Below are 27,989 nucleotides of genomic sequence, written 5' to 3'. Positions count from 1 at the left end.
TCCAGCTGGGAGTTTCAAAGAACCTTTATTTCACCATTTTTTCCAGCAGTTATGTACAAGTACAACGGGGTGGACGGCCGGACCCGGGCGCCCCCTGGATCCCGACAATACAGCGCAGGAGGCCGAGACAGGTCCCGCCCCCCATCAACCCAGTTACACACACCCTGCCGCTCAGTCTCTACCCAGAAGCCCGGAGAAAAACGTTTTAAATAATGAACAGCCCGTTTGGCTTGCGTTCTGAATCCTAGCTTATTAATTAGCATTCGAGAGTTATAATGTAAATAAACATCATTATGGCTGATTAATTAAAATCATTCATTATAAATACCAACCAGGTTAAATAACACTATTTTAGTATCTCCCCCTGCCCTCCCCTTTGGGCTGGGATGAGATTCTTGTTTTTCTTGAAGTCATTTCCATGGAAATATCTTTTAGTGTTTTTTTTGGTAATCTCTTCCTTCACCAACTGTAGCCGAGACTCTTCTGAAAACAGTGACGACCTGCACCCCGGGAAGCAAGCTCTTCCCCACTCACCCCGGGGTTAAACCAGAACCCTTCCAGTGTTTGCCCCCAACCAGGTTTCGCAAAGCACCAGCCTCCTCTCCCTGTCCCAGCTCCCTGGGGATGGGCACCCTCGAACAGATCTCACACATCCAGGCGGCCGTGCTGTCGGGCTTTCCTGTGCCTCACGCACACCCACGTGCCCACCTCCAAACTCTCCTGAGATCAGCACAGGAGCCTTGCCTTTCCCCTTTCCCCTGCTTCTGCTCCCCTTCCCCCCTGCTGCTGTAAATAAGATCTGCTCTGATGTAAGAAAAAAAAGTGACTGTTAAATTTACTTTTCCTTTAATAGTTTTTTTCTTTCCCCTATAGGATTAGCAAAATATTTCACACTACCTAATTTCTTCTCCCTTAAATACAAGAAAAACGTATGCAAGCTTACAACAGACACTGCTCAGAAGGTGCTGGCGGTTTAATTAGTAGCATACTACCAATACACCTCCCCCTTTCACTGCAGTGCAGAGACCCAGAGAGTGGATATTCTTAAGTTCTTCAGCGGGCTCTGCAGAAAACAGCAGTGCCGACACCTACGTCTCGCAGGGAAACGGCTTTCTGACAGCGAGAGAAGAGAATCACTCCTGTCGTGCTCTGGGCATCATTTCCACACCACGTAACTACAAGGCTTGGGGTCGGGTAAAGAAATTCTAAGTAATTCTTGAAAACAACTTTCAGGGTTAATTTCTTTGAAAAACTGACATTAACATATAACCCCATAAAAACATCCACGTTAACCAAGAAAAATACTCAACTTCAATACAAGCAGAAAGAAAAACGGTTGTCTAGGAAGTTCAAGGTGTACTCTTCAACACACTGAAATGGAGAAAGGAGCTCTATTCCAATCAACTGGAAAGCAGTCCCCCTACTGCTCACCCCATGTCTGGAGTGAGAACACGTTCTGGTCTTCCATTTGCTCCAGAAAATGCTGTCACACAGGTACTGTCTGGACAATTTGGTGATGGGCTCTACACAGCTTCATCAGATTGAAAATAAGCAAGGGCTTCTCCCCCACACCCCAACGACAATATGGATCGTCTCTGAGCAGCAGGCAAGGTTATTTAATGCACGGTCACTCCTCAGTAGCGGTGGCTGTACCAGTCGTTGTTGTTGACCTGGAGGAGCTCCGTCACAACCTGCAGGATGTTGAAATTGTGTTTCTTCAGCAGCCTCAGGTTCAGCTGCCTGTCACAGAATCCCATTTCAAAGAGATGAGCCATCAGGGCTGCTGTCTGGTCTTCAGAAACTACCGGCTGTGTGGAGTCAAGAAAAGCAGAATAACATTTTCTATATAATTTATGTGTTTATCTTTTAAGTCATACTAATCTTCCCAGACTTATTTGAAATACTAGGTGAGATGCAAGGGAATGGCACTCCTGTCCGCACGCTACGGACAGGCCGTTGGGGGGCAGAACGGGGAGGCCCTGTTTTGTAGGAGGTAAGGGTTGTTCTCCACGGGCCACTAATGGACTGTCCTCAGAGCTGGGAGGAGCAGGCTTCAGAGGGGACTTTTAGAAGGAAGTGTTCTCTGGCCAGATGAAGGAAAGGATGCAAACGAGCTCTGGAAGCCCTATGAAAACAAAGGTGCCTGTGAGGATGGGACAAATACAAGCAGGAGAAGAGACTGTTACTGGAAGTTGGCATGGGGAATTTAGTCAGATATGCAAAAGAGCTGGACAAAACACTGCCTGCAAAATTACATCCTAGGTTACCTTCTAGATTTTTACTCTCCAATTGTTACTATTAATTGTTATTCTAATAATTGTTATATTATTATTTTCATAGAAGCGATCCAGGTAAGAGGGAGCTAACATTCATTTACTCCCTCTTTGGGCCAAGCGCTGTGGTAGACACAACCGCCTTAAATCCTCCTGATACTCGAGACACCGGACTCCTACCATGTATGCACTAACTGTACTGAGTATCAGTTCCCCTTCTTTATGAAAATGGAGTTACAGAATACTTCCTATTTTGCAGGGTTATGACAGTATTAAGAAAGTGTGTATGTGAGTTAAACACAGTCTCTGTCATTTCTCTCTACATGTAAATCACTGTTCCCTTCTTCCCTCTTATTCCAGAATTATCCATCCTTCTTGCCAAACCAATCCTCCCAAGTGTACCGTGCGTTGTATTTCATTACCTCTAGCTGAGAAATCTTTTTCTGTTAGTTCTCCTCTCATCTTGATTGTTAATGTCCTTCGCTACTGGCTTGCCCATCTTTAAAAATGTTTCCCTCTGACTTACATATCCAAGCTTTCACTCTCTTTTTGCCTTTGTGATACAGCTATTTTTTAAAAAATTATTGATTTTTAGAGAGGAAGGAGAAAGAGAAACACTGATTTGTTGTTCCCCTTATTCATTCAATCATTCATTGGTTAATTCTTGTACATGGCCTGAATGGGAATCAAACCTGCAACCTTGCTGTATAGGGATGATGCTCTAATCAACTGAGCTACTGAGCGAGTTGGGCGAGCAATCCGGCTACTTTAAAGCGAGGCATTCTTGCACCATCCAAGTCCTCTCCCCCTGTTCACATTTCTGACGCTGCTGGCCATGTCCTCCTCATTAAGGCTCCCTTTCCTAAGCTCCAGCACAGAGTTCTCTTCTCATTTGCCTCCAAGTTCAGTCTTTTCTTTGAAGGGCCCCTCCTTCTTTCCATGATCCTTAAAGGCTGCTTCTTGCTTTCCCCATTATTCCTGGAAAATCTCATCCAATCACATGGCTCCTGCTATAACCTGTATACAAATGACTCTCTCCAGGCCAAATCTCGCCCATGACCCAGATGTACATACCCAACTGCACTCTGGATAACTCCACCTGGATGTGCCTCAAATTCAGCACCACCCAAACTGACCTAATTTTCTTTTCCTCCTGCCCAAGTATATTCTTCCTGCACATCCTCTCTTAATGAATGGTACTATTGATTGCCTAAATCAGAAACTTGGGAATTAACTTTGACTTCTAGCCATTTAATCACAGTCTCTAAGTTCTGCCATTTCTGTCTACTTCTCTCCTACCCTTCTTTTCCACCTACACATGGATTCTCAAATAGACTTCCCAGTTCCACCAGCCTCCACACCAGAATAACTTTACAACGAACATATCTGATCATGTTAATTACTTCCCTAAAACCCTTCAATGGCTCCTCCCACTCGTGTTAAAATAAACTCCAAACCACTTAACACAGCATCTGCTTGTGTAGCTGTCTTTTCTTACTCGTCCTAGCCCACATTCACCTTCCGGACTCACACTTCCAAGTCTTTTTATATGCTCCTCTCAGGCTACAATGCCCTTCCTACTTCTCTTTCCTGGCAAACACTTCTTTTCTTCCTTTAGAACTTGGTTCGAGCACCATCTACCAGGAAGCCTTCCCTGCACCGGCCCGGCGGCCCACACCGGGCTGAGAGCAGCAGCAGCTGTCAAGAACATCAACACAGCATCTTACACTCTGCTGTAAGCGCCTGCTTACCTCGCCTGTTTCCCACCGTCTACAGGCAGGGCTGGGGTCTCGTTCATCTGGTAGCACCAGCACCAGACAAGCTCTCTACACATAATAGCTCAACAAACATTAGGTCCTTTTCCTTTCCTCCCTCAACAGACCAGGCCAACATCACACAGTAAGAAAAGAGGAGGAACCGTGTGTCAACCGAAGACTAGCCCTAAAGCTAGCTTATGCTTCACACAATGCCACGCTCCTCTCCAACCCGGACAGAAGCCACCGTTCTCACCGATGACTTGGATGTGGTCCAGGACAATAAAACAGGCACTGACCTGGGCAGTGACTGGTGGTCCAGCAAACAAGGCTTTGTATGCAGAGGCAGCAACCGACAGAGCCCCCTTCACCAGCCCTCCAGCAATGCCGCTCCCGTGGTGGTGGTGCCTGCGGAGGAAAACGGCATTATCTCCCTGAAGAAACGCAGACCATTCATTCCCTTCCTACAAAATAACCTGAAGCTCTCATCCTCAAAACGAGATTTCCTCAAGAAAAAGTCAATTGTAAAAAAAGAATGTAACTGTTTCCCCATCAATTTTATAGCTACAGATCCTGGCTGGATGTCCCGTGTCCACTGCGGCAAGACACGGGACACTGCAGAAAACTCACAACTCTGGTGAGCGTGCCAGCTCCCAGTCCCAGCCAAACACTGATGTGCGCGAGGGCACGGCAGGGTGTCGGCAATCTGTCCGCTCAACCATTGCCTCAGAGGACACACCTCCCAAAGGAAATGTAAGTTTTGTGGACACCATAGGGAGGAGCCTGCCTTGATAAGGCTCTGAGATGACTGGGAAAGAGAGGCAGGTGTGTCTAAGAAGTGCCTAAGATGCACAGTGGGCTCGCCCTCCCTGCCTTTGCCTCTGGTGCTAAGGGTGGGCTGCATTTGAGGGCATCCTTTCCCGTGTGGAACGCGAACACTCCAAACATCAGCTTTAGCCCTCTGCTCGGTGCTGCCCACAAGCTCTAGAAGTAAGAACAAGGAGGAATGGTGGCTCTCCCCCTCTGCTCTCTGAGCGGCACATGCTCCGAGAGGCTTGTTTAAGCAGAAGCAACAAGAGTATCTGCTTGCTTCTAAAGAAGAGGCTGCACAAGGTCCGGTTACCTTGAGTGGTCGTAGCTCTTCTGTCTGTTTGCAAGTCCTGATGAGACTCTGGGCTCTAAAAGCAAAAGAGCTGTTGGTTAGATGCAGCGTCCACAGCGCCTGGTGTTCTCTACTGCTCAGCAAGGCTACCACTGGGGCAGGAGGCAATCTCATCCTAGTGCTTAAAGCCTTTTTTTTAAAAAAAAAATATTTAGGAAAACTTCCAGGTGGTTTAAGGAATGAGAAACTGTCCAGAATGCAATGCAAGGTGACTGCTTATTAAATTAGAAAAGTTCTGTAATCCTACCACACTGATTTATTAGTCAAGTACTTTCTTGTTTTTTGAGGAAGAGTGAGAAGTGACTTCTGAGTGTCTCCTCACAACTTCAAGGTGCTATTTTCCTTATTTTGTAGATAAGGAAACAGACCTGCAGGTGTTACAGACCTGCCAAACCACGGCAAGGTCACGCAGTGAGGACCTGTGGAGCTGGGGCTGGAACCTAGACTGGTCTGGCTCCAAAGCCTGTGTTTTTCTACTGTGGCACAATGCCACCCTTTATGAAGTCTCCTTCAATAACTACTAAGCTAGAGGAGCCCAGAAAGCGTGAAAGGGCTAGTTTCTAAAAACTGCCAAGAATCACAGAGTGCCTATTACCTGGTTTCCATCAGAAAAAGAGCGTAGGAAAAGAGCTGCAGCCCGGCCTGCACATTACCTCCTGTGATCGGATCAGGGACTGTAGAAACTTCTGGTACGGTGACTGGCAAGTCCACTCCTGGGGAGCCAGGAAGCCGGGCACAAGGAGGGCTCCTTCAGAAAGACACAACATGGAGAGGAAGTTGAAAAGGCACCTGCGGTCACGGTAGGGGCACAGTACACAAAGCACAGCCGTGCCCAAGTCCTCACAGCGGCTTCACATTTCTGGTCCAGAGCACAGGTCTGAGTGCAGGGACCAGGTGAAAAGGGCTCCTTCCCCCTCTGGTTTCCCTGTTCAGCCACAGTCAAGCTAGAAAGACCGGCTGCAGGCTCGTCACTTCCCCCGGCACCAGCTGGTGCTGACAAAGGGAGACACCTCCCTGGGGGAATGGTTTATTCTAGTCAAGGCTCCACCACTGTCCATCCTACGAGAGCACAATGATGTAGAATCTGGTAGAGCGTTAAAAAGAACCTCTCTCTGGTTTTATAGTATACTCTGCCTTTCCATAATAGATTCAACTTCCTAAGTATACTTTGCTGGGTTAAGGAGAGACTTCTACCCTCGCCCACGAGTCAACAGAGCGGGGAGGGCCGGCCCAGGGATGCTTGTGTCTAACATCCCGGCCCTCGATGATCACGACATACAGACAGACGATTACTCGGTAATTAAATTAACTAAGACAAGTATTTCTTTGACTCCAGAATACACAAATACTGGGAAGTACAACTTTTATTCATCTAAATTCAGACTTTACTATGGGAAACGGTCTCTTCCCATGCTGGTGGGGGGAGGGGGGCAGGCTTTGAGATCAAGTTGACTCCTCTCTCTTTATTCACCTCTGAAGAACAGCCAGCTGGGGGGGTATAGATGGTACCTGGATAGTTGTGGTGGAGGCCCCACCACCTCTGGGGTTAGGGGCACTGTGTCCAGAGTCTGTGAGGTCATGAGGATGTCATTGATGCTGTGCACCTGGGGCTGGCTTTCCCCTCCAGGGGGTCTTTCCCCAGCCTCGACTGGTTCCTGCCCAGCCTCAACCCCAGGGTCGCCTTCAGCCCCTCCTCGCTCCAGGCCTGGCTGCGAGAGCGCGGAGCTGTACATGGAGTCCCCCAGGGGCCGGCTGGTATCAAAGCACTCAGGCAGGATGATGATGTAGTCCTCCGAAGAAGCAGAGGACTGACTCTGAACTTCATCTTTGAGCTCATCTTCCTCCTCCTCCTCCTCAACAGCTTCTTCCTCAGTGATATGGACCATCTCCTCTTTCTCATCTCCAAGTGGTCCCTCTTCAGGTAAGGCAAACTTCACTGAAGGATGAAAGCAACCAATGTTAAGGCGTGAGCTAAAACAGCCCCCGGAGCTCCCCTTATCTGGTAAAGCCTTGTGGGTCGTGAGCTACAACCATAAAAGCCAGAGAAGGGAGCTCAGAGGGAAGGTTGTTGCTGGAACCCTATCATGGCCACACTCTAAGTCGGAAGCCTACGCACAGCGGGACAGAACCGAAGCCATGAAAACAAGGCAGGTAGAGACAACCAGGCGCCTGGGCACTCTCTTAAAGCATGAATCTTAAAAACAAGGAGGCCCCATCCTTTTTCCTCTCCATGGAACACTTAGTATACTGAGATGGGGTCACAGCCGACAGACTAGCTTGCAGTGCTATAAGAAAGAGAAAATGTTAGGTGGTGGGTATTGTAGGACTATATGCCCACTTCCTTCCTCTTTGCAAATTAATGAGTAGTCATGGTGGAAAATTTGCAAAACATGGATGAAGGAAAAAAGAAGTACCTACATATAATCCTAGAGATATTACTGTGAACATTTTGTGTTAAGTCCTTCCAGACTTATTTGTTATGTGTGTATGTATTTTAAGCAAAAGTGAAACAAATAATATTTAAAGTTATAGGTCAAATTTAATTACAATAAACAAAAATAGTATTTTCCCATATTATTTTGATGCACTAGAATTTGAATTTTTGCATAGTTCTTCCAACTGATATCTACAAATTTCTGTTACAAAGAAATTTTTAAAAATTTTTATATGCTTATATACTTTATCTTGCCTTTTTTTTTTTTTTTAAAGAAAGGACAGGGGGATAGTGTATCTCCCCCCGCAACATTTTAAGATTTTATTTATTTATTTCTAGAGAGGGAAGGGAGGGAGAAAGAGAGAGAGAAACATCAATGTGCAGTTGCTGGGGGGCTGTGGCCTGCAACCCAGGCATGTGCCCTGATTGGGAATCGAACCTGTGATGCTTTGGTTCGCAGCCCGAGCTCAATCCACCGAGCTATACCAGCCAGGGCCAGAAATTTCTTATAGTAGAATTTAACTTTCAGAAACTTCTTTCTGTAATCCTGCTTATGCTGTTTCCCAGACTGTGGCCACTGGAGATTGGAGACCATTCAGCTGCCAATGGAGGTCTCTGCTAAGGAGCTTGGTCAACTCACAGAAGACTCCTTACTGTATAATCCAGGCAGCACAACTAGCTGCTGCTCCTCTGTGGCCTGCAGCTGTAATTCTACCCCCGAATGAGCACAGAAATGAATTATGATGGCTGCTTTGCTCCTGAAACTAATTAAAACGGCCAGGAACAGTATGTAGAATCTGAGGAAACCACCACGACCTGTGACGAAGGTCACCAGGCCTCCACTCTCAGTGAAGAAAAGCACTTCCATCTACTCTGGTCTGACCGTCACAACTCAGGTGCCACCCTCCTGGTGCCGGAATGGAATTCGAGACACTCACTGTGCAGGGACTTCTGTCTGCAGGGCGGGGTGTGATCTGGGGCGGCGTCCAAGGTGAGGGATCGGATCACAGTCTCACACACAAACTGGGTTCCGCTCAGGTCCTCTTCGGCCTCCTCTGCCGAGGCAGCATTCTCCACCCTCCCCTTTACTGACGCCACGGGATCTGAAAAGACACCAACCTGGTCTACACTCTGAGTTGAAAGTGTGAGACCCTTTCTCCAGTCATGCAGCGTGCTGACACTAGGCCAAGGAACAGCTGCGAGCTGTGCCGTGCCAAGGCGAGGAGACTTTAGAAACCGAGGTGCTACAGAAAACCCATTCACACACTCAGGTAAGGTTGGTTGGGAGGAGGGTATGTGTTCAAACAGGGTGCGATGTGGAAGGGGAGGGTGCAGGTACTTTAGAAATACTTAACCCCTTACCAGAGAGTGCTTTAAATCCCGCCCCTTCACTCTCCTCCTGTATCTGCCCCAAGCCCGGCTTCTCTATTAAAGGACTGTCATGTGGCAGAGGAGACATGCAGGGAGTCATATCTGGAGAATGAAGACAGGAGAACCATCAGCAAAGAAAAGGCATTATCGTCAAAAGTCAGTGCCCAGAAGCAGCAGCTCACAGGCTTCTTGCTTCCTGCAGGGCTGCGATACAAGGTGTGTGTCAAGACCTGTTGTAAAGAACCTCTCCAGACCACTGGGCGAGTATCTCAGACAAGTGAATCAATCAGTGCAGGAAGGATCATGAACCGTTGTTCGGTCCGGAAGGCCTATCCAAGACAGAAACGTGAGTATAAAGGAACGAAGGGACGCATCTAGAGGAAAATGGAGATGCGAGTCCCTTCGTGGTGGAGAGGACTTACACAGACTTGAACTGTTGCCCGAGACCACAGGGAAAGAAGGGGAAACAGACACACGGGCCCAGTTTCAGTGCCACACTGCGGGGACCTCGCCGTCTATCTCCTCAGAACAAAACACTCCCAGACCTAGGCCACGGTTCCTCCGTCTGTTAATAACATACACAAGGTGGACTGAGGGGCACTCTTACCCACAGGAGTGTTGTGAGGAACTCTCTCCAACTCCTGCACAATGTTTATATCCAACAGCTCAAAGGACAGCAGGTCCTGGGGGGGAAATGGGCAACATTAGGTGGTACACGCTGGAGCCATGTTTTGTCTTCATGGGACTCGCCGGCCACCGAGCTCCACACTACTCTAGACTACACTTTGTTCAAATTCATGCCTCCCCTCAGTCAAGTGGAAACAAGGAGTTAAATGGGAATCAGATGTCCAGACAACCGAACAGCAGGAAAGAGAAAATGCAGCGTGGGCGAAGGAGAACCCACAGGCAGGAACGCAGAGGCAACTAAAGGGAAGCTGTGGTGAAGCGCAAGACTGAGTTCCCAATCGGAAGGACATTTAGTCTAAGCACTTGTTTCCACAGATCTCCTTGCCAATCGATGCACCTGACTGAACCACAGCGGGCAGCCCTCTAAATTCTGGGCACCGTGTCTCTGGTGAGACCACCTTCTCTTCAGCAAGGTAAGGACTCTCTCCCCAGTACTTCTGTCCCTCGCCCCGCAAAGTGCTCAGTCTTCCACCTGGGCAGTTAGGAGGTCCACGGACGGGATGTAGAGCTCCCTCTCGCTGGCAACATTTTTGGTCTTCTGTGAGACGCAGGTTCCTTTCCCTTCTGTCTGCTCAGCTGCTTCACCAAGCTGAAGGTCTTCTTTAGCCAGAAGGAAAGCTTCCTACAGAGAAAAACCATTAGGACAAATTTTAGCCCCTTTGACAGAACTCCAGAGAGGCAAGCTGACACACAATACTGCATCTCATGTTTTAAACTTTTTGTTTCAATGTAATTTTAGAGAAACGTTGCAAAAATAGTGCAGAATTCACTTATTACCCCCTTTCACCCAGCTTCCCATAATGACAACTACTTAGATTACCCATAGTAACAACAGTCAAAACTAGGACACTAACACCGGGTAACTAAATTTAAATAGTAAACACTCTAAAAAAATGCCCAACTAATACAGGGAAGTTGCCTAAAAAAAAAAAAATAAGCTGCACCAAGTAATAAGTAGGGCAAGGCTTCATTAGTATTTAGGGAACACACAGAAGGGACGCTCAGGAGAGATGAATGTTCGGGAGCAAAGCCATCGGCCCAGCAGCCCCACAGGCCAGCCAGGCAGCCCTCCTGTCCCCACCCAGCACGGCGAAGGGGCCGGCAGTACGTCATTTCAAAGAGACACAAAAGCATGGAGGGTCACCTGCACCAGATCTTAAGGGTACACAAGCAAAGCTCCCCGCTGAGGACTAGACCCAACGTAAGCTTTTTTTTTTTTTTTTTTGGGCGGGGGGGCGGGGGGCGGTGGTGGTAAAGCTAGCCTTTCTAGATTTCTGGAAGAAAAGACCAGCTGTAAGTGGGCTTTTTTAGTTCTGGTCACCCCTTCCAACGCTCACCTCTTTCTGGCAGGTGAGGTCATCGGTTTTGCTTGGGCTCATCGTGCCCTTCTCCATGTTATCCGAGCCCTCTGCGGAGCAGAAGGGGTCCACTATGATACTGCACCAGACCCGAGGTCCAAACTGCTGGCCTTTGTGAGAGAGACGCCAATGGGAAGTGTATGTTCCCTCCAAGGTCGGGGCAACAAACTCCACAGACACAATTCCCACGTGGCCGGCCTTCAAGCAGGGAACCAAAACATCCTTCCTTTCCGTCGAAGCCATGGTTAGGTTTCCCCACATGAACTTGAGCTGAAATGAACAGTGACAAGAGAAAGCAAGCAAGCTTGCCAGCTGAGCACTGGGCCACTTCAAACCACTTCACCTTTACACTTCTGTGGGAAACATACCTTGGTGTCTGTACTCCACTTTACACTTCCTGTGTTTTTCATCCTCCAGTGTTTGATAAACTTGGTTCCCGGCTGAAGGTGAGTCCCATCGGGCAAATTCTCATCCACAAATGCTGCACTGAGGGTTGGTGTAGCTGGGGCACAGGGCTGCAAAGGGAGCCTGAACAGAAATTTGGACACTCAGTCACTCGCTGTGGGATGTGATGGTTCTAAGTAACGCGCATCACAATTTGAGACTCTGACTCCTGAGGATGGACTCATGCATTTGACTTAAAGTAACACAACATTTTTTACGAACAGAAGACAGATCTGATTCTTGAGCCAAAAAGCTATGATGAGAATAACTAAAAGCATCTATAAATAAAACAGCCAGCAAGTCAGGCTTAAAATATTTGCTCCCTTTGCTTCAAATTCAGATTGCCTCTAGTGAAAAGAGGTCACACCACCAGTTCTGGACCTTAGTGGTTTCTATCTTTCTGAGGAAGGCAACAAAGGAAGTGTCAAAATAAATGTTAGGATCAGAGAAGGAGAAATTTTAAGAGTTTGGGTGTTAGAGCTGCCAATAAACATGAGAGAAACTGGCTGAAGTTCCAGCCCTAGAGGGCCGGACCTGGAGCCGCAGCTCCCGCCCGGGCCGTGGGCTTACATCAGGGCGTTAGACTGCAGGAGGCTTTCGGGCCGGCCCAGAGGGGACCTGGGGCTCTGGAGTCCATGGATGGAATTCCACAGGTGAATCTTCCTGCGCAGTTTAAGCTGCTTCTTAAGTTCCTTGACCTCTGCTTTGCGCTGTTTCTTCTCAGCTCGCAGCCTTTGCTTTTCTGCTTTAAGAAAGTTCTTGTCAACCTGTTTCTGGAGCCTGTGAGAGAGAACACAGGACAGTATTAAAAACCAACCTCACAAATCCTGAAGCTATTTTGAGCCACCTGAAGTGTCAGTCTCCATTAGTGTCAGTTTCTAGTTTAGTTTTTGTTGTTGTTTTTTTTTAATTGAACTTACTGGAGGTTGACACTGGTCAATAAAGTTATATAGATTTCAGGTATAGAGTTTAGTTTCTTAACCTCTTTCTACAGTTCTCATTTCCCTTTCACTAGCTTTGGGTAACTGTCCCCGTCATTGCACACCAACTAGAAATGGGCGGGAAATAGCAGACCGTCTGTTTCTGCAGTTCTGTGATTCACAGCCTGTCACCAGAACCAAGAGGCCAAACAGAGAACACGTGTCCCACGTGCATGCGGTTTACCTGGCCTGTTCCAGCGCAGCAGGAAGACGGGGAGTAGAGAACCTCGAGTGAGAGAATGGTTCCGAGGAGCTCACAACAGGTCTCCGCAACTTCAGCAGGACATGGTTGGAGTCGTGGGCATATGGCCCCGATTCACAGTCTTCACAGATATTGTAAGAGGGGCAGAGACTAGGGGGGAAAGAAGGGCACAGTGGGAAGTACCTGAGGCGGGGAGACGTGAGACCAGACCTCCGTATTTGCTCTGTTACCAGCTAGGCGGTAACCTGAGCACGCCACCCAAACATGCCATGTCTCAGTTTTCCCCACTAATAAAACGAGTACAGTAACATTTAACCTACATCTATTTCAAAGGAAAATCTATGGGAGGAAACAAGATATGAAAGTATTTAGAACAGACAATTTTTGGTGATCTAACTTTGTTTTGGGGAACGTAATTTTGTCTGGCTCTGTTAATTCAAATGCATACTTGAACACAACAATCTGAAGTTATTCAAATGCTTTTTCTTTTACTCCTCATTTATTTATTTAATTTTATAGAGAGGGGAAGGTAGGGAGAAAGAAAGGGAGAGAAACATCAATGTGTGGTTGCCTCTCGAGCACCCATACCAGAGACTTGGCCCCGCAACCCAGGCATGTGCCCTGACTGGGAATTGAACAGGCAACCTTTGGGTTATGGGACTACGCTCCAACCAACTGAGCCATGCTGGTCAGGGCAGTTATTTTTTCTTGAAAAACAGCTGTCTCCAATGCAGAGCTGCTATATCTGATGCTCAGAGATAAGGGTACAAGCAGTTTTCCATTACTTACCCAGAACGCCAGGAAGGCCCCCTCTAAGGTCTATTAGTAGCTATTCGTTCCCAAGTCACTGCTTACCTGCACTGGTAGCGCACACCAAAGATCCTCCTTTGGCAGCTGCTGCAGGAAATATGCCAGTTGAACTGGTTTTCTGGCAAAAACAGTGTTTCCTCTGAAATAGGCGTTGAGACCTCCGAGGGACAGGAACCCAAGGACGGGCTCTGGAGGACAAGCTTCTCATGTAACTTCTGTTCAAGCTTCTCAACAGTTTCTTTCACCACCTGCTGTCTGAACTAGAACACAGAACAGAAGATTGGGGTGGGGTGGGGTGGGGTGGGAAAACCCCTCAGTCCAATACTGGGAAAAGGCAATGAAGACACAAACAGACTTGAAACCTCACCACCTGTGGTACAATGTAAGAACATAACAAACAGCCAATATCTACTAAATGAATGGACAGAAACATAGCAAAAAGTGTTTCTCCCACAGCTAAAATGATTCAAAAAAAAAAAAAAATCAAGAAACCCTTTTGATGAGTGAATTTCCAACTTCTTCCTTTTTAGCACAGAGATTTGCCCCTCTCCCTTATATCCTTAGAATTAAATGCACTCTTTTTCTGGTATATCACTGCAAAAGTTGAAAGCTTTCTTTACTGGAACTACTCTAGTTTGGAAATTATTAGCTACCAGGGCAGCAGTCATTTGGGTTTGGTCTTCTACTTCTTCCACACCCCATGCGTTGCTGCGAACACCCAAGCCCCACGGAACACTCACTGTCTCCAGGTAGCGTGTGAACCAGTCCGGGGGCTTGTCCTGAGGCTCGTCTGCATCACGTGGAGCAAGTGGAAACTGCCACAAGGAAACAAAATCAAAATCTTGGACATTACTTTTCCTTTCTATTTAAAATAATTTCCCTGAAATGTTGTTATTGTGAGTTTTGGAGTTTTTTGGTCAAATGACAGCATGACAGAGTATAAGAGGACAACAGTCTCTGTGTCACTCCATTCATCAGCCTCTCCAAAAGTCACCACTGTTACCAGTTTCACAAAGTGAGACGGAGCCCTGGCCAGGTGGCTCAGTTGGCTGGAGCACTGTCTCGTACACCAAAAGATTGTGGGTTTGATTCTCGGTCAGAGCATATGCCCAGGTTGCGGGTTTGATGCCCAGTTGGGGCGTGTGCGGGAGGCAACCAATCAATGTTTCCCTCAAATTGATGTTTCTCTCTGAAAATCAATAAACATATCCTCGAGTGAGAATTAAAAGAAAAAAAAAAAAAAGGCAGAGATGGTCACCATAACTCCCAATCTTTCTGAAGAGCTCAAATCTTACACCAGAGAGAATGAAACACTAAGGATAAAAAAAGTGTGGTGCCCCGACTGGTGTGGCCTAGTTGGTTGGGCGTCATTCTGCAAAGCAAAAGGTTGATTCCCAATTAGGGTGCATGCCTGGGTTGTGGGTTAGGTCCCCATTTGGGAGCGCAAAGCAACTGATTGATGTTTCTCTCCCTCTTTCTCCCTCCCTCCCCTTCTTTCTGAAAATAAAAATAAAAAAAATCAAATCAAAAAGAAAAATTGTAGAGACAGGTCCATTTCCTTCACACCTGTGCTGCAGGTTCCTCTGAGGTCTTCATATCTGCTCCCAAGACTCTCACCAGTGAAGAATAATGTGCAAGTGGCTTCTTCCCTGCCCTGGAGACTGGGCGTTTTTCTGCTACGGCTGGGGCTGGGGCTTCATCAAAAACATGATGGCCTTCGTGGACTTGCATCTGCAGTTGGTTTCCCTGCTTAACTGCCATCTGAGAGCACACATTATGGAATAGAAACACACTGTGTGATTTCTTTTCCAAAGGCAATTTCAGAGACACTCAAACAGGACTTCTGGTCAAGATGGTGGAGTAGGTAAATGAAATACTTGCCTCCTCCCACAACAACATTACAATTACAACTAAGCTACAGAACCACCATCATTCAGCACTGCCTGAAATCTGGCTGAATGAAAACTCCTACAACTAGGGAATTAAAGCAGCAGCCAGCCCTGACCAGCATGGCTCAGCTGGTCAGGCGTCATCCCACAAAGTGAGAGCTTACCTCCTTGATTCCCAGTCAGGGCTCATGCCTGGGTTGTGGGTTTGATCCCTAGTCAGGGTGCATACAAGTAGCAACCAATGTTTCTCACACTGATTTCTCACCTTCTCTTTTTCCTTTCCTTCCCCTCTCTCTAGAAATAAATAAATAAAATCTTTAAAAAATAAGATGCCTCACTGAGACTGGTAAGAGAGGCCAAGACAGGCTGGTCCCAGGCCCATGTTTGGGAGATAAAAATTGGGAAGGGTATCTTGGCAGCAGAGGTCCCCACTGAGGAGCAAGGGCTCCCAGGCCCATACCAGGCCCACCAGCCCAGGGTTCCAGTGCCAGGAAGAGACATCCCCATAAATTCTGGCTATAAAAACCAATAGGGATATGGCTGAATGAAACACGGGGCTTCTGGAGTCCCAGGAAGTTCCTCTTAAAGGGTCACAGACCCTTAACTTAAGGGCACACAGACTTACTTAACTCCACCACTAGGGCAGCAGTTTGAAAGGTACTAGAGACACACGGGGAGGAACAGAATAGCCTGGCACGAGGGTGAGAGCTGGAGGAGACAAGCAGCTTTCTTCCAGACAGCAGTGCTGCGGGGGCCACTGCTCCTTTGATGCGCCCTCTCCCCACACAGCTGGCAGGCAGGGGTCATATCTGAGACTCCATCAACATGGTTCACACTGTTTGCCCCACCCGCCCACCTAAGCTGCTTCCAGTGGGTTTTCCATACAAACAGCAGCCGAGCCATGTCATGGCTCAGTCTACAGGTTTTCCTAATCTCTTAAAATGAACCACACCTGGCCTCAGTGAGCCCCATACCTCTTGGGTAGTGCCCAGTCTGGGCACTAGTAGCAGCTGGCCTTGGTTCACAGCTTGGCCTCGCCTGGACACCTCTAAGCCCAGCAGAGGTAGCAGCCACCTGCAGATCGCTTTGTAGTTCATGTCAGGTGGCTCCGGGCAGAACACAGGTGGCAGCTGACCTTGGCCTGCACCTCCTGGAAGGCCCCAGAGCCAGCACACACAGCGGGCAGCTTTAGACCACATTGAAGTACCACACCCCGCCACCTCCATCAGTGACAACTTCAAGGGGCACACTCAGCAGGCACCTGAGTCCTGGCTGAGGTTAAGTCCTGCTCTGTGGGGTAGGCCCCTACACAGCTGATCCTCCATGGTGGTCAGAGGTAGGTGGTCACAGCCAACCTTTATAGGTGATTGGCCTGGGGGTAAATCCCTTCCGATGACATGCCAACAGCAATCAAGGCTCAACTACAAGAGGGGGGTATACACAGCCCTCACAGGGAGGGGGGAACACCTCGACTGCCCTGCTTGGGTGATCAGGGTGGCCGAGCCAGGAACCTACAGAATACCTACTACACTAGGCCATTCCACTAAGCCTGCGAGATATAGCAGCTCTATGTAATTCACAGAAACAAACACAAGGAAGCTGCCAAAATGAGGAAACAAAGAAACACAGCACACATAAAAGAATAGAACAAAACTCTAGAGGAACACATTAACTGAAACGAAGAATACATTACAAGGAATCAACAGTGGAGAGGATGAAGGTGAGGATCAAATCAGAAATTTGGAAGATAAGCAAGCAAAATCAAAATCAAAATTAAAGCCCAAAACACCCAATCAGAACAGCAAAAAGAAAAAGGAATCCAAAAAAATGAGGATAGCGTAAGGAGCCTCTAGGACAAATTCAAGCATACCACCATTTGCATCATGGGAGTGTCAGAAGGAGAAGCGAGAGAGCAAGAAACTGGAAACCTATTTGAAAAAATGACAGAAATCTTCCATAACTTGGTGAAGGAAACAGGCACACAAGTCCAGGAAGCACAGAGTCCCAAATAAGAAGAACCCAAAGAGGCCCATACTAAGACACATCATAATTAAAATGCAAAAAGTTAAAGACAGAGAGAATATTAAAAACAGCAAGAGCCCTTGCTGATGTGGCTCAGTTGGTTACAATGCCATCCCATAAACCAAGGCATTGTGGGTTTGTGGGTCCTTCTCTCGATCAGGGCAGATGCCTAGGTTGCAGGTTTGGTCCCTGGTTGGGGCACATCCGAGAAGGCAACTGACTGACGTTTCTCTCTCACACTGCTATTTCTCTCCCTTCCTTCCCTGTTCTCTAGATCAATAAGCATGTCCTTAGGTGAGGCTTTTCTTAAAAAAGGCAGTAAGACAAAAGCAGTTAGTTATCTACAAGGGAGTTCTCATAAGACTGTCAGCTGGTTTCTCAACAGAAACCTTGCAGGTCAGAAGAGACTGGCAAGAAATATTCTAAGTGATGAAAAGCAAGGCACTACAACCAAGATTACTCTACCCAGCAAAGTTATTACTTAGAATCCAAGGACAATGCATGTTTTGAAAAAGAACGAGTTAATATTTGAAGCCCTGCATGGGTGCAGAGAATTCCAGACAGAAGAAACATTCTAAAGATGGCCAAGGAAAATAAAGGAAGTTTTTCTGCTCTGCCACTCCAGCAGAAAGGAGGATCTTTTTCCTGCACAGCAACTACTTAACCAATGAATGAGACTGTTCCAGCTCAGCCAATGAAAAGCTGTGACACTTCCAACTCCCAGTTCCCTCCAATTAATTCTTTGTTTACAACAGCCCCCTTTCAAAAACAGTCCTCCCCTGGCCATTATCTTTTTTGGCTGGAGTGTCCTCCCCATAAACCAAGATCACTGGTTCAATCCCAGTTCCCCCATCAGAATATCAACCAATGAATGTATAAATAAGTAGGACAAGAAATTGATGTTTCTCTCTCTCTTCCACTCTCTCCCTCCCTCTAAAATCAATTAAAAAAACAAAACAAAACCAGTCCTCTCCTTTGTCTTCTGGACTTGGGTATGGTTCACCATTAGACCATTATGTCCAGAACGGCAATTCTTTGTTGTTCCTGAATAAACCCGTTTGCTGGAAAAGGGGGGGAAGAAAAGGGATAGAAGGACAGATAAAGAATTTCTCAGACAAGAAAAAACTAAAGGAGTCCACTACCAAACCAATATTATATCAAATGTTAAAGGGTCTTCAGAGGAAAAAAGGGCAGAAATATAAACAACAAATAGCAATAAATACATTACCAACAATTTAATCTAAAAAATAAACAAGCATAACAGAAGCAGACTCCCAGGTACAGAGAACATTCTGCCAGCTGCCAGCTGGAAGGGGGTTGGGGAATGGGTGAACAAGGTAAAGACACCAGGAAGTACAATGTGCTGTTATGGAACAGTCATGGGGATATAAGTAGAGCATAGGGAACATAGTCAATAACATTCTAACAACTATGTATGGTGTCATACGGGTGCAAGATTTATCAGGATGATCACTTGTAAGTTATATAATGTCTGATCACTGGGGTGTACACCTGAAACTAATCTAACAATGTATGTCAACTATAATTGAAAAAATTTAAAAAATGATTAATAAAATGACACCCAAACAGAAGAGGTGTGGTGAATTATGCTGGGAAATGTTTGTTTAATTAAATCAAGTGACACACCATGTCAGCCTGCTGTTTCTTTGCCAAGAATGTTAACTAGGAATGGTTTTGTAATTAAAAACACAAAAGCAGGTTTTTAGTGCAGCACTTTATTAGGTGAGATTTTTTTATTAACTGGGTTACTACTTTTCTGTTTAATTGAATTTTATGTAGGTCTTCCTTTATGGATTTTAATCTCAACTTTTCAAAAAAGTCAAGACTAGACTACCAGAACCCAAGACACTTCAAGTTACATCCTATAGTGAAGTGTTTATTTTCCCACTAAGAATAGTATTTTGGAAACCATGTTTGAGTGATCACTCCTTTTTTAAGAACATCTTAAAAATCCTATTTTGAAAACTCTACTTCAAGGTGCATTTGAGGTTCCATGAAGGTACTCCAATGTCCAAAAATTACAAGTCCAAGGGGTTTTAGCTTCCTCAACTTGTTACCCAGTGACAAGACCTATTCTTCAGTATTTCACAGAGTAGGCTTCTTCTTCTTTTTAAAGATATTATTTATTCATTTTAGACAGAGGGGTAAAGAGAGAGAGGAACGTCAATGTGTGGTTGCCTCTCACACGCCCCCTACTGGGGACCTGGCCTGCAATCCAGGCATGTGCCCTGACTGGGAATCGAACTAGCGACCCTTTGGCTCATGGGCTCAGTCCACTGAGCCACACCAGCCAGGGCAAGGCTTCTTAAGATTTCATTTTAAAACATTCCATGGCCAGTAAGTTTGAAAGATATTATTTAAATCAGGGATCAGCAAACTTTTTAAAGGGCCACATAACAAATATTTTAGGCTTACAGGCCACGCAGTTTGTCAAAACTCTGCTGTTATAGCGGAAAAGCAGCCACAGACAATACATAAGGAATTAACATGGCTGTGTTCCAATAAAACTTAATTTATAAAAATAGCCAGCCCACTAGGTACAGTTTGCCAAATCCCATTTTAGACCATAAATTGAGAACCTTTTAGTAAAATGTGGTAAAGCTTATAGAAAAAAAAAATTGTTCAAGAAAATGTGCCTAAATATAAACATGGGACCTTAAGTATTAAATAGTACTATTATATATAAAGTCTTGCTTCCTGGAAAAAGATAGGCTCCTGAGGTCCAAGATTTCTGACTGACAAGGTAAACTAACAGTGATTGTGGGAAAGGTATTACTTTTGAAGATCTCAGAAGACATTTAAAATGAAACTACGATATCTTCTGATAATAGGATAAAAGAAAACCAGGAAAAGTTGTGCACAATTGAAGGGGTCTGGGGGATCAGCCTGCTGGAACAGCTTAAAAGCAAAGAGGAAACAGGAAGACCATGTGAAACTGGGGCGTGAGGAGATTATGAAGCATGAGGAATTATTAACAGAGATGAGTATCTTGACTGTAAGAATCTAGGGAAGGGTCTGAATATCCAAAACCAGGACATTAGCTGGTAAATATAGATTTCTGAGTAAAAACCAAGAAGACATTGGCTAAACTACTGAAACAAGTGACACCCAGACAGCAATTTTGACGAGAAAAGGTAAATCCAGCTCCCAGTGAAAAAAATCTTGCCTTTCCCCTAGACCAAAAGTGATGATAGAAAATAGCCTAATCTTGGACTAGAAGTCCGTGAGCACAGGCAAACTTTGAAGAAAAACCTTAATTACAAAGGCGGGAATGAAGGAACTGCTGGCACACCTCGAAGAAGTGACCTTGAGGAATGCTCTCGTTCATTGCTGACCAACAAGACATTGTGTGTGATTGGGTGCTTTTCATACCTTAAGCCCTTCCACATTACACTGCAACATTCTATAGGGGGATCAAGGTGAAGGAAGAAGATGAAAAATGTCAACCAGAAAGCGCCAGAGTTTTTTGTATTTTTAAATGGTAGCACCAAGACCAGAAATGAGATAGAATGATAACTGAAGAAAACATTTATATTAGGGCTCTGGCCAATAGCTGTTGGTTAGAGCACTGTCTCAATACGTCAAGGTTGCGGGTTCAATCCCCAGTGAGAGCATATACAAGAATCAACAAATAAATGCATAAACAAGTAAAACAACAAATCAGTGTTTCTCTTTCTCTGTCTCTCAAATCAATAAAAAATAAAGTTAAAAATAAATAAACTTTGAAGCAGCCCAATTAAAAACAAAAACAAAAACCCTTTATATTAGGACCTGCCTTTTGCTGAGTGGTATGCCCTGTTCATCAAAGTTTCTCTAAAAATAGGTTTTTCTCAGCTTCTATTCATTAGTTTCTCCCCATGGCTAATGGAATTCAGGTTCAAGTTTTAGTCATAATACTTGAAAATTATTTGAAAATAAGATGCAAAAACCATTACCTTAAGTGCTTCTTCATATTCTCCTAAAGGGACAAAAAATACACACTGTGACATTTGTTCACCGGCCCAAAAGGTTATATTAAGTACAGTCAATCCTGACTTTTAAGAATTCTTAGCTTGCATTCCTTACATATGAACAGCTACTACGTTTTTGCTGACAAACTCCCTTCTCATCGCCTTGCAAACAGAAGCCACTTGCAGGTTAGCTCTCCCCTTAAAATTCCTCTTTGCTACTGAAGTTTCCGGTCAGGAAACCTCTACCCAGTTCCCGCACACTAGGCTTAGCGAAGCTCAGGACTCAGGGAAGTTCATGTCAATACTGTCATTTCAGCTGGTTAAAATAAACTTTTGGAGGCTATCCTGCGAACCTAACCTTGAAATTTAACATTGTTCCAGTGGGAAAGTACACTCCGACCCCTGAACCACCGTCTTATAAATCAGCTCCTGGAATACCACTTGTTCATAAATTGACATCAACAGGTACACCAAATCACAGACAAATGCAACACCAAGAGAACAAGTTATATGTGTTGAACTGGGAGGCATATTTTCAGAAGATTAGCATCTTAAATATAAGAGAACCTCCCATTAAAGCTGTCCTTGGGCGCCAACGAAAGGCACCTACCAATATACAAAAGCTGCTCTAAAATAGAAATCTGCTAGGTAACCCAATGCCCATGGATGAGGGAGTGCAATGTCAATTTACTGTCGACCCAATTCTGCTCTAAAGTGAACACTGCAAGGCTGAGTGTACATGGAAATGCACACGCCCGTGAACAGATGAAGGCCTCTGACTCACCTTGGCTATTGATGGATACCTGTAACAGGAAAAAAAGCAACAGTGAATTACAGCCCTCTCACAACTGAGCACGTTTCTAGGACCAGCCTCCCAGGACAGGTTTAAAATCTCGGGTCAGGGGTTCAGCTTTTCCAGTACCATGAACTACGTGTAACTATTAATTAAGAAACTTCATCGCCTAACTACTTTATCCTCTTTTATTTCAGGTACATTAAACAGCAGCATAATATAGTAATTAGGAGCCTGGGCTCTGGAACCAGAAGGTATGGGCTGAAGCCCTTCTCTGTGCTTTCAAGCTTTTGTGCCTTTGGGCAAGTTACTTAACCTCTCTGAGCATCGGTTTCCTCACGGGTAAACAGCGATGATAATAAAGTACCTATACATACTGCTGTTTTTAGACGGACACACTGTTAACTACTTGATAAAGGTTGGCCATTATTACTTGTATTATTATAAACGAAGTGGCAACTTGTGATATATTTAAACTTAAGATCACTATATAGTTTAAAAGTCCTCTCTCTCAAATTTTCTTCTTCAGCGTTGTTCCCCCATTTCTAACTCCATTTCAAATGTCACCAGTCAGCTTGGCGCATGCAGTTATCCAATATATTTAAACCACTATACAAATGAGGTAAACAGCATTCTGAACTTTCTGAGCCCCTGACCAGTCCTGAGAGATAAGATCCCTAATTCTGGGTGCCGGCAATAGGTACCATAATATTCTTTACCTCTTCATTTTCCTCATCCAGGTATTTTATCTGAATAGTGTTCAGATCAAATGACACTTTTACCTGCAAATGAAATGTACACAATCTGTGATCAAGACATCAAAAAGGTAGCTTGTAACAGAAACCTAAATGTCATAAAAGAAAGAATGGGCATAAAAAGTAAACATTTCATACAGTTAAAAATAACACCATAGCCCTGGCTGGTGTGGCTCAGTGGACTGAGCACTGGCCTGTGAACCAAAGGATTGCCAGTTCGATTCCTAGTCCAGGGCAGTGTCTGGGTTGTGGGCCAGGTCCCTAGTAGAGGGCTTGTGAGAGGCAACCACACACTGATGTTTTCTCTCCCTCCCTCGCCCTCTCTAAAAATAAATAAAATCTTAAAAAAAACAACCCCACTATAAACAAAGTCAAAACACAAACAATGGACTGGGAAAAATACTTGCAACTCAAAACAGACAAAAGGTTAATATCTGCAATACATGAAGAGCACTTGCAAAACTGCTAATAAAAGATTAACAACTCAGGTAAAGTGGGCAAAAGTGTACAGAAATGTCATAGAAAAAGAAATCAGGTATGTCTAACATATATGAAAAAATGTTAAACTTTAATAGTAGTCAAAGCAATGCAAATTAAAGCAGTGAGATGTCATCTCAACAGTGACAAAAAAAAAAATTAAAGCCAAAACATCCAATGTTGTCAAAAATTTAGGTCACTATAATATATTTCTGTGACGTGCTACAACTGTTTTGCAAAGTACCTGGCAGTATTCATTAAATATTAACATCACATGTCTTTTGACCCATTAATCCCACTTCGGGAAACTTTATTCTAAAGAACACTGCGTAAGTTATGTACAAAGAGCTCTCCCTTGTAGTTTATTTTATAGGTGGGGGTGGGGGAATAGCCCTGGTTTGTGAGGCTCAGTGGATTGAGCACTGGCCTGCAAACCAAAGGGTCACTGGTTCCCAGTTAGGGCACATGCCTGAGTACCCGGCAGACCAGGTACCCAGTAGGGGTTGTGTGAGAGGCAACCACACATTGATGTTTCTCTCCTTCCCTTTCAGTCTCTCTAAAAATAAATAAATAACATTTTTAAACAACAACAACAACTTTTGACTTTGAGGGCATTATGCTAAGTGAAGTAGTCAGATACAGAAAGGCAAATAATGTATGATTTCACTTATGTGGAATCTTAAAAATAAACAAACACGGACATACAGAGAACACATTGTGATTGCCAGAGGCAGAGGGTAGAAGGTGGTCAAATGGTACAAACTTCCAGTTGAAAAAATTGTAACTATGTCTGGTGATAGATGTGAACTAGACTGACTTACTGCAGTATGTGTATAGATTGTTATGCTGTACACCTGAAACTAATATGCCAATTATATCTCAATTAAAAAGAAAACATAAACAATCTGTCAATAAGGGATGGTTAAATTATAATACAATAATACTGTGGACAATCTATGCTTTTAAAAAAGTGAACTTGGATTCTTATCTATTCTTGGAGAACTATTGGGTAAAAAAAGGAAGCTGCAGAATGTAATGTTTACAATATGGTCCTAGTACGACATTTGTATGAACAAGGAAAATGTGGGTAAACACATATCAAGATGTTAACACTGATTACCCCAAAGAGGTGGGAACAGTGGATGGAGGGAGGGGGCAATGGAGGGATATTAACCTTTTTGGATTGTTTCACTTCCACTTATAATGGGCACATACTACACTTCTGTAACTTAACATTTACAATACAGAAAAAAGGCAAGCTGTCAGCTAATTTAACTACTAGGGAAAAAAATAACTATTTGATTTTCAGATCATCTGACAAACAAGACCGGACTTTCTGGATGACCATCTGTCCAGGACAGGGTAAGAAGTTGTCTGCTGGAGGACGGAGGACTAGAGTAGACTACAATTTGTGGTCTCTCCACGATTTCTTTTCTTTTTTACTTGCCATAACACACAAGCAGTTAAAGGTCTTTACTAACCAGGTAAAAGCAGGTTTATCCAAAGGGTTTTGTTAGATAAATAGTTATACAGGAAGTAAAACATTCACTACTGCAAACCAAACAAGAGTACAAAGGGCAAACCAAGAGGAAGGAAAGTATAAACCAGCACCCCCCAACCCCCCCAAAAAACCCGAGCTTCTGTCTAAGCACCAGCAAGAGCTCTTTCTGCTCAATTTTGAAATAACCTGTGCCCTAGCAATCGAAGCAAGGAATCAGGGCCTGCAAAACGTAAGTTCTATCTTAAATGGCTTACAAACCACAGGAACATATTTGCTCTCAGGCAAGAGAACACTCCTCTGGGGCCTGGTTAGGGTGGGGCCCACACCAATTCATTCCTCAGACTGTTTCTAAAATTAATAGGTTTTCTATGTTTTATCTCACTTAATAACTTTACCTTTTCTTTCTCAATTCTTCAAAAGAAATTTATTTGTTGCCTTACTGGAGCACATCTCCTATATGAATACTGAATCCTTGTCAAAAATAATGTTCCAAAAGGCTCAGAAATGATCATTATAATGACTTTGCAGCTATTAAACAACACTGCTAAAAATAGCTACTTTTGGGGAGGGGGGGAATCTATGCTTAAAGGATGGAGAAACCAATCAAAGTCAACACAGCCCTGACTGGTGAAGCTCAGGGGGCTGGGCATTGCCCCCAAAACTGAAAGGTCGTCAGTTCAATTCCCGTCAGGGCACAGCCCTGGGTTGTAGGCGTGCAAGAGACAACCAATCAGCGTTTTTTCTCTCACACATTGGTGTTTCTCTCCCTCTTTTTTTCCCTCCCGTCTCTTCTGTCTAAAAATAAATAAAATGTTTTTTAAAAAAGCTAACACTCACCATAGCTTCGACATCAGCCCAAGTTGTATTTTCTGGATCAGAAACCAAAAAACTTTGAGTTTCATTTTTAAAAGTCACATTCAGCGTAACCTGTGGTTCCATGTTGTGGGGCTAGAGCTGAGCGGAAGAGCAACAGAAAACACATTAGAAAGAGTGTAAACCGCATAAACATATATTCAACCAATACTTAGGATTGGTTGAATGCTTAGGATTAAATCCTCAACCAAATGAGGATTTAATCTTCCCCACAAGTATGACAACCTCACAATGTTATCACAAGGATCAAAAACGTGTGCGCAAGTTCTTTGCAAATGTTACTCAAATGTAAAAGTTGATATATCAGTCTTTAGAACCTAAAATAGTTCTTTTTTCCACAGCGTAAGCACTGTCCTGTGAAACAATTCAAAACAACACAAGGTCGTTAAAAAGGACCTTGAAGGTTTGAGGATCGAGGGTTTTTTTTTTTTTTAAATCCAAAAACAATCATCCCCCAATTTCTTTTTTGTCATTCTTTGTCTCCACCTAGAGTCAAGTTCACCACCAAAACATTAACACCGGTTTCTAGCAATCCTGCAGACATCTAGTCCCATGGAACGCCATTCTGGAGGTCCTTACAACTGGGAAAGAATCCCCTGTCAGCTCCCCAGAATCTCAGGCAAAACCACCAGGGAAATGAAGTGACTGGATCAGGCTGCCAAAAGCGGGGACTCGGAAACAGTCTTCCTTTTCAACTTCCGAGGAACACACACACTTCCCACTTTTCCGAGTCCCCGAGACAACTAATCTTCCTCCCCCTTTCTCAAATGACACCATTGGAAATTAGTTTAGATACTTTGGAGCTCATCCAGCTGGTCGGCTGATGAGAAAACAGGAAGTGGGGGAGGCTAGCTTAGCTGGATCGCATCCAGGTCTTCGGAAAGAACTGCCGCTCGGCTTATACGTGAAAATTCTCACAGCGGGAGCAAATTATGTTGATCTTGGGAATCACCAAAGCTATGTGGGCCCCTCTGTCCTTGCAGATTTAAAGACAAATGAAATCAGGACGCTGGCGCCCAGGCTTTGGCTTTTATTAAACGGCATTATTATAACTTCACGCTCCTGACTCACCTTCGCTTGGCACAAGTCAGCTTCTCCTCTACGTTGGTTTTTTTTTCAGGATTCCAGAAGTCCTTAACGAAGCAGGCCCGGGAACCTGAGCTTTGATTACTGTCTCCACCAGAGGCTTGTGCAAGATATCCCTGACGTTAAAATGTGTGACCTGGAAAGCTGGGTGTTCGACAAAACAGAAAAACGGTACCTTTTTAATACCCGAGGTCCCTGACCAAGGAGACTATTTCCCGAGGTTCTTAAAAAGAGGAGGGGGATGGGGCGAGGAGACTGCGTGGTCATTTTTTTCTTCTTCTTGCAGACTTCATGCTAGTCTTCCAGCTATTGTTTCCTAGCACTCCACGTCCCGGAGAGTGTCACCACCCTCTCAGGACTCGCTCCTTTTCTTTGCCTAGGCCCTCTTTGTGCCGGCGAAGCTCAGCCTTCCATCAGCAGCAGCCGGCCGTTCGGAGCCCTGGACCCTCCATCCCTCCGGCGGCAGCCGCCCCCTCAGCCCAAGTACGGCTCTCCCATCCGGTCACTGAAAAGAACGGCTGCCCCCAGACGCGGAAAAAGTCGCCCCTCTTCTACAGAGGACGACTCCTTTGAACTTCCCCAAGCCCTCCCAGGGCGACGTGACCCAACCCCTAGGTAACCGCAGCAGCTTTCTTACCAGCTTCCTGCCCACGGGGGGCGCCGCCTGAGGCCACTGCAGGGACCGTTTGCTGCCAGCTCTGCTGCTACCCCTGCGGGGTGAATCTAACATGGCGGATAGAGACCGGGCCTAGTCCCCAGTTTCTGAGTTTCCGACAAGATGATTGGCTTGGACCACTTGTCCCTCAAAATTACCACCCTATTGATTGGTTGAGAATGCGCTTGCGGGGGCGGGACAAGAGCAGCCTGAACTGCACAACAATAACAAATACTGGGGCCGAGGGGCGGAACTACGAATGCGCAGCCGTGGGTTGGAACCTAAGTCCCCTTCCCAAGTTCGGCGCCCGCTGCGTTCCCTTAGGTCACTGACCTTAGAGAGCTCCTTACCCGAAACTCGCGAGGATGGATGGGAATTGTAGTCTCCCTAGGACTGATAAGTTCTTTAGCTTATTCTCCGCTCTCAAGGTACGAAAACATTAACATTCCAGTCCATATCTGTTGACGTGCAAAGCGTGCGGAGCTCTTCAAT

At 45.2% G+C, this 27,989-nt stretch overlaps 1 protein-coding gene across 4 annotated transcripts; it reads right to left on the bottom strand.

The window, feature by feature from the left end:
* Positions 1 to 6: 6 nt before the first annotated feature.
* Positions 7 to 27,985, bottom strand: NBR1 (NBR1 autophagy cargo receptor). 4 transcript variants are annotated; one of them, XM_045837014.1, is made up of 22 exons: positions 27,848 to 27,985; positions 26,828 to 26,986; positions 25,721 to 25,837; positions 22,870 to 22,932; positions 22,142 to 22,160; positions 21,343 to 21,365; positions 15,042 to 15,236; positions 14,216 to 14,290; positions 13,521 to 13,735; positions 12,648 to 12,815; positions 12,054 to 12,263; positions 11,408 to 11,567; positions 11,019 to 11,309; positions 10,154 to 10,303; positions 9,602 to 9,677; positions 8,986 to 9,096; positions 8,562 to 8,726; positions 6,699 to 7,125; positions 5,843 to 5,937; positions 5,151 to 5,205; positions 4,327 to 4,435; positions 7 to 1,808 (listed from the first exon to the last, which is right to left on the bottom strand). In XM_045837014.1, the coding sequence occupies exons 3-22, from the start codon at positions 25,820 to 25,822 to the stop codon at positions 1,635 to 1,637; spliced, it is 2,883 nt and encodes a 960-aa protein (XP_045692970.1). In that variant the 5' UTR covers positions 25,823 to 25,837; positions 26,828 to 26,986; positions 27,848 to 27,985; the 3' UTR covers positions 7 to 1,634. The 4 variants fall into 4 exon arrangements, with proteins under 4 accessions (XP_045692970.1, XP_045692969.1, XP_045692972.1 ...); XM_045837013.1 differs by lacking the exon at positions 27,848 to 27,985 and adding an exon at positions 27,480 to 27,628; XM_045837016.1 differs by lacking the exons at positions 8,986 to 9,096; positions 27,848 to 27,985 and adding an exon at positions 27,480 to 27,628.
* Positions 27,986 to 27,989: the final 4 nt, after the last annotated feature.

This window comes from Phyllostomus hastatus, unplaced genomic scaffold (genome assembly GCF_019186645.2).
Source record: "Phyllostomus hastatus isolate PE091 unplaced genomic scaffold, TTU_PhHast_1.1 phas_contig_210, whole genome shotgun sequence".
Lineage (NCBI taxonomy): Eukaryota > Metazoa > Chordata > Mammalia > Chiroptera > Phyllostomidae > Phyllostomus > Phyllostomus hastatus.
Note: the sequence above shows the minus strand (reverse complement) of the source record. Positions and strands in the feature narration are given on the sequence as shown.

What these genes read in the sequence shown, in the direction of transcription:
- NBR1 (XM_045837014.1), bottom strand. Translation starts at nt 25,822, where the DNA reads ATGGAACCACAGGTTACGCTGAATGTGACTTTTAAAAATGAAACTCAA. An exon ending in GGGCTGATGTCGAAGCTATG is followed by an intron (nt 22,933 to 25,720) that starts GTGAGTGTTAGC and finishes TTTCATTTGCAG; the next exon opens with GTAAAAGTGTCATTTGATCT. An exon ending in TCCTCACAACACTCCTGTGG is followed by an intron (nt 9,097 to 9,601) that starts GTAAGAGTGCCC and finishes TTCATTCTCCAG; the next exon opens with ATATGACTCCCTGCATGTCT.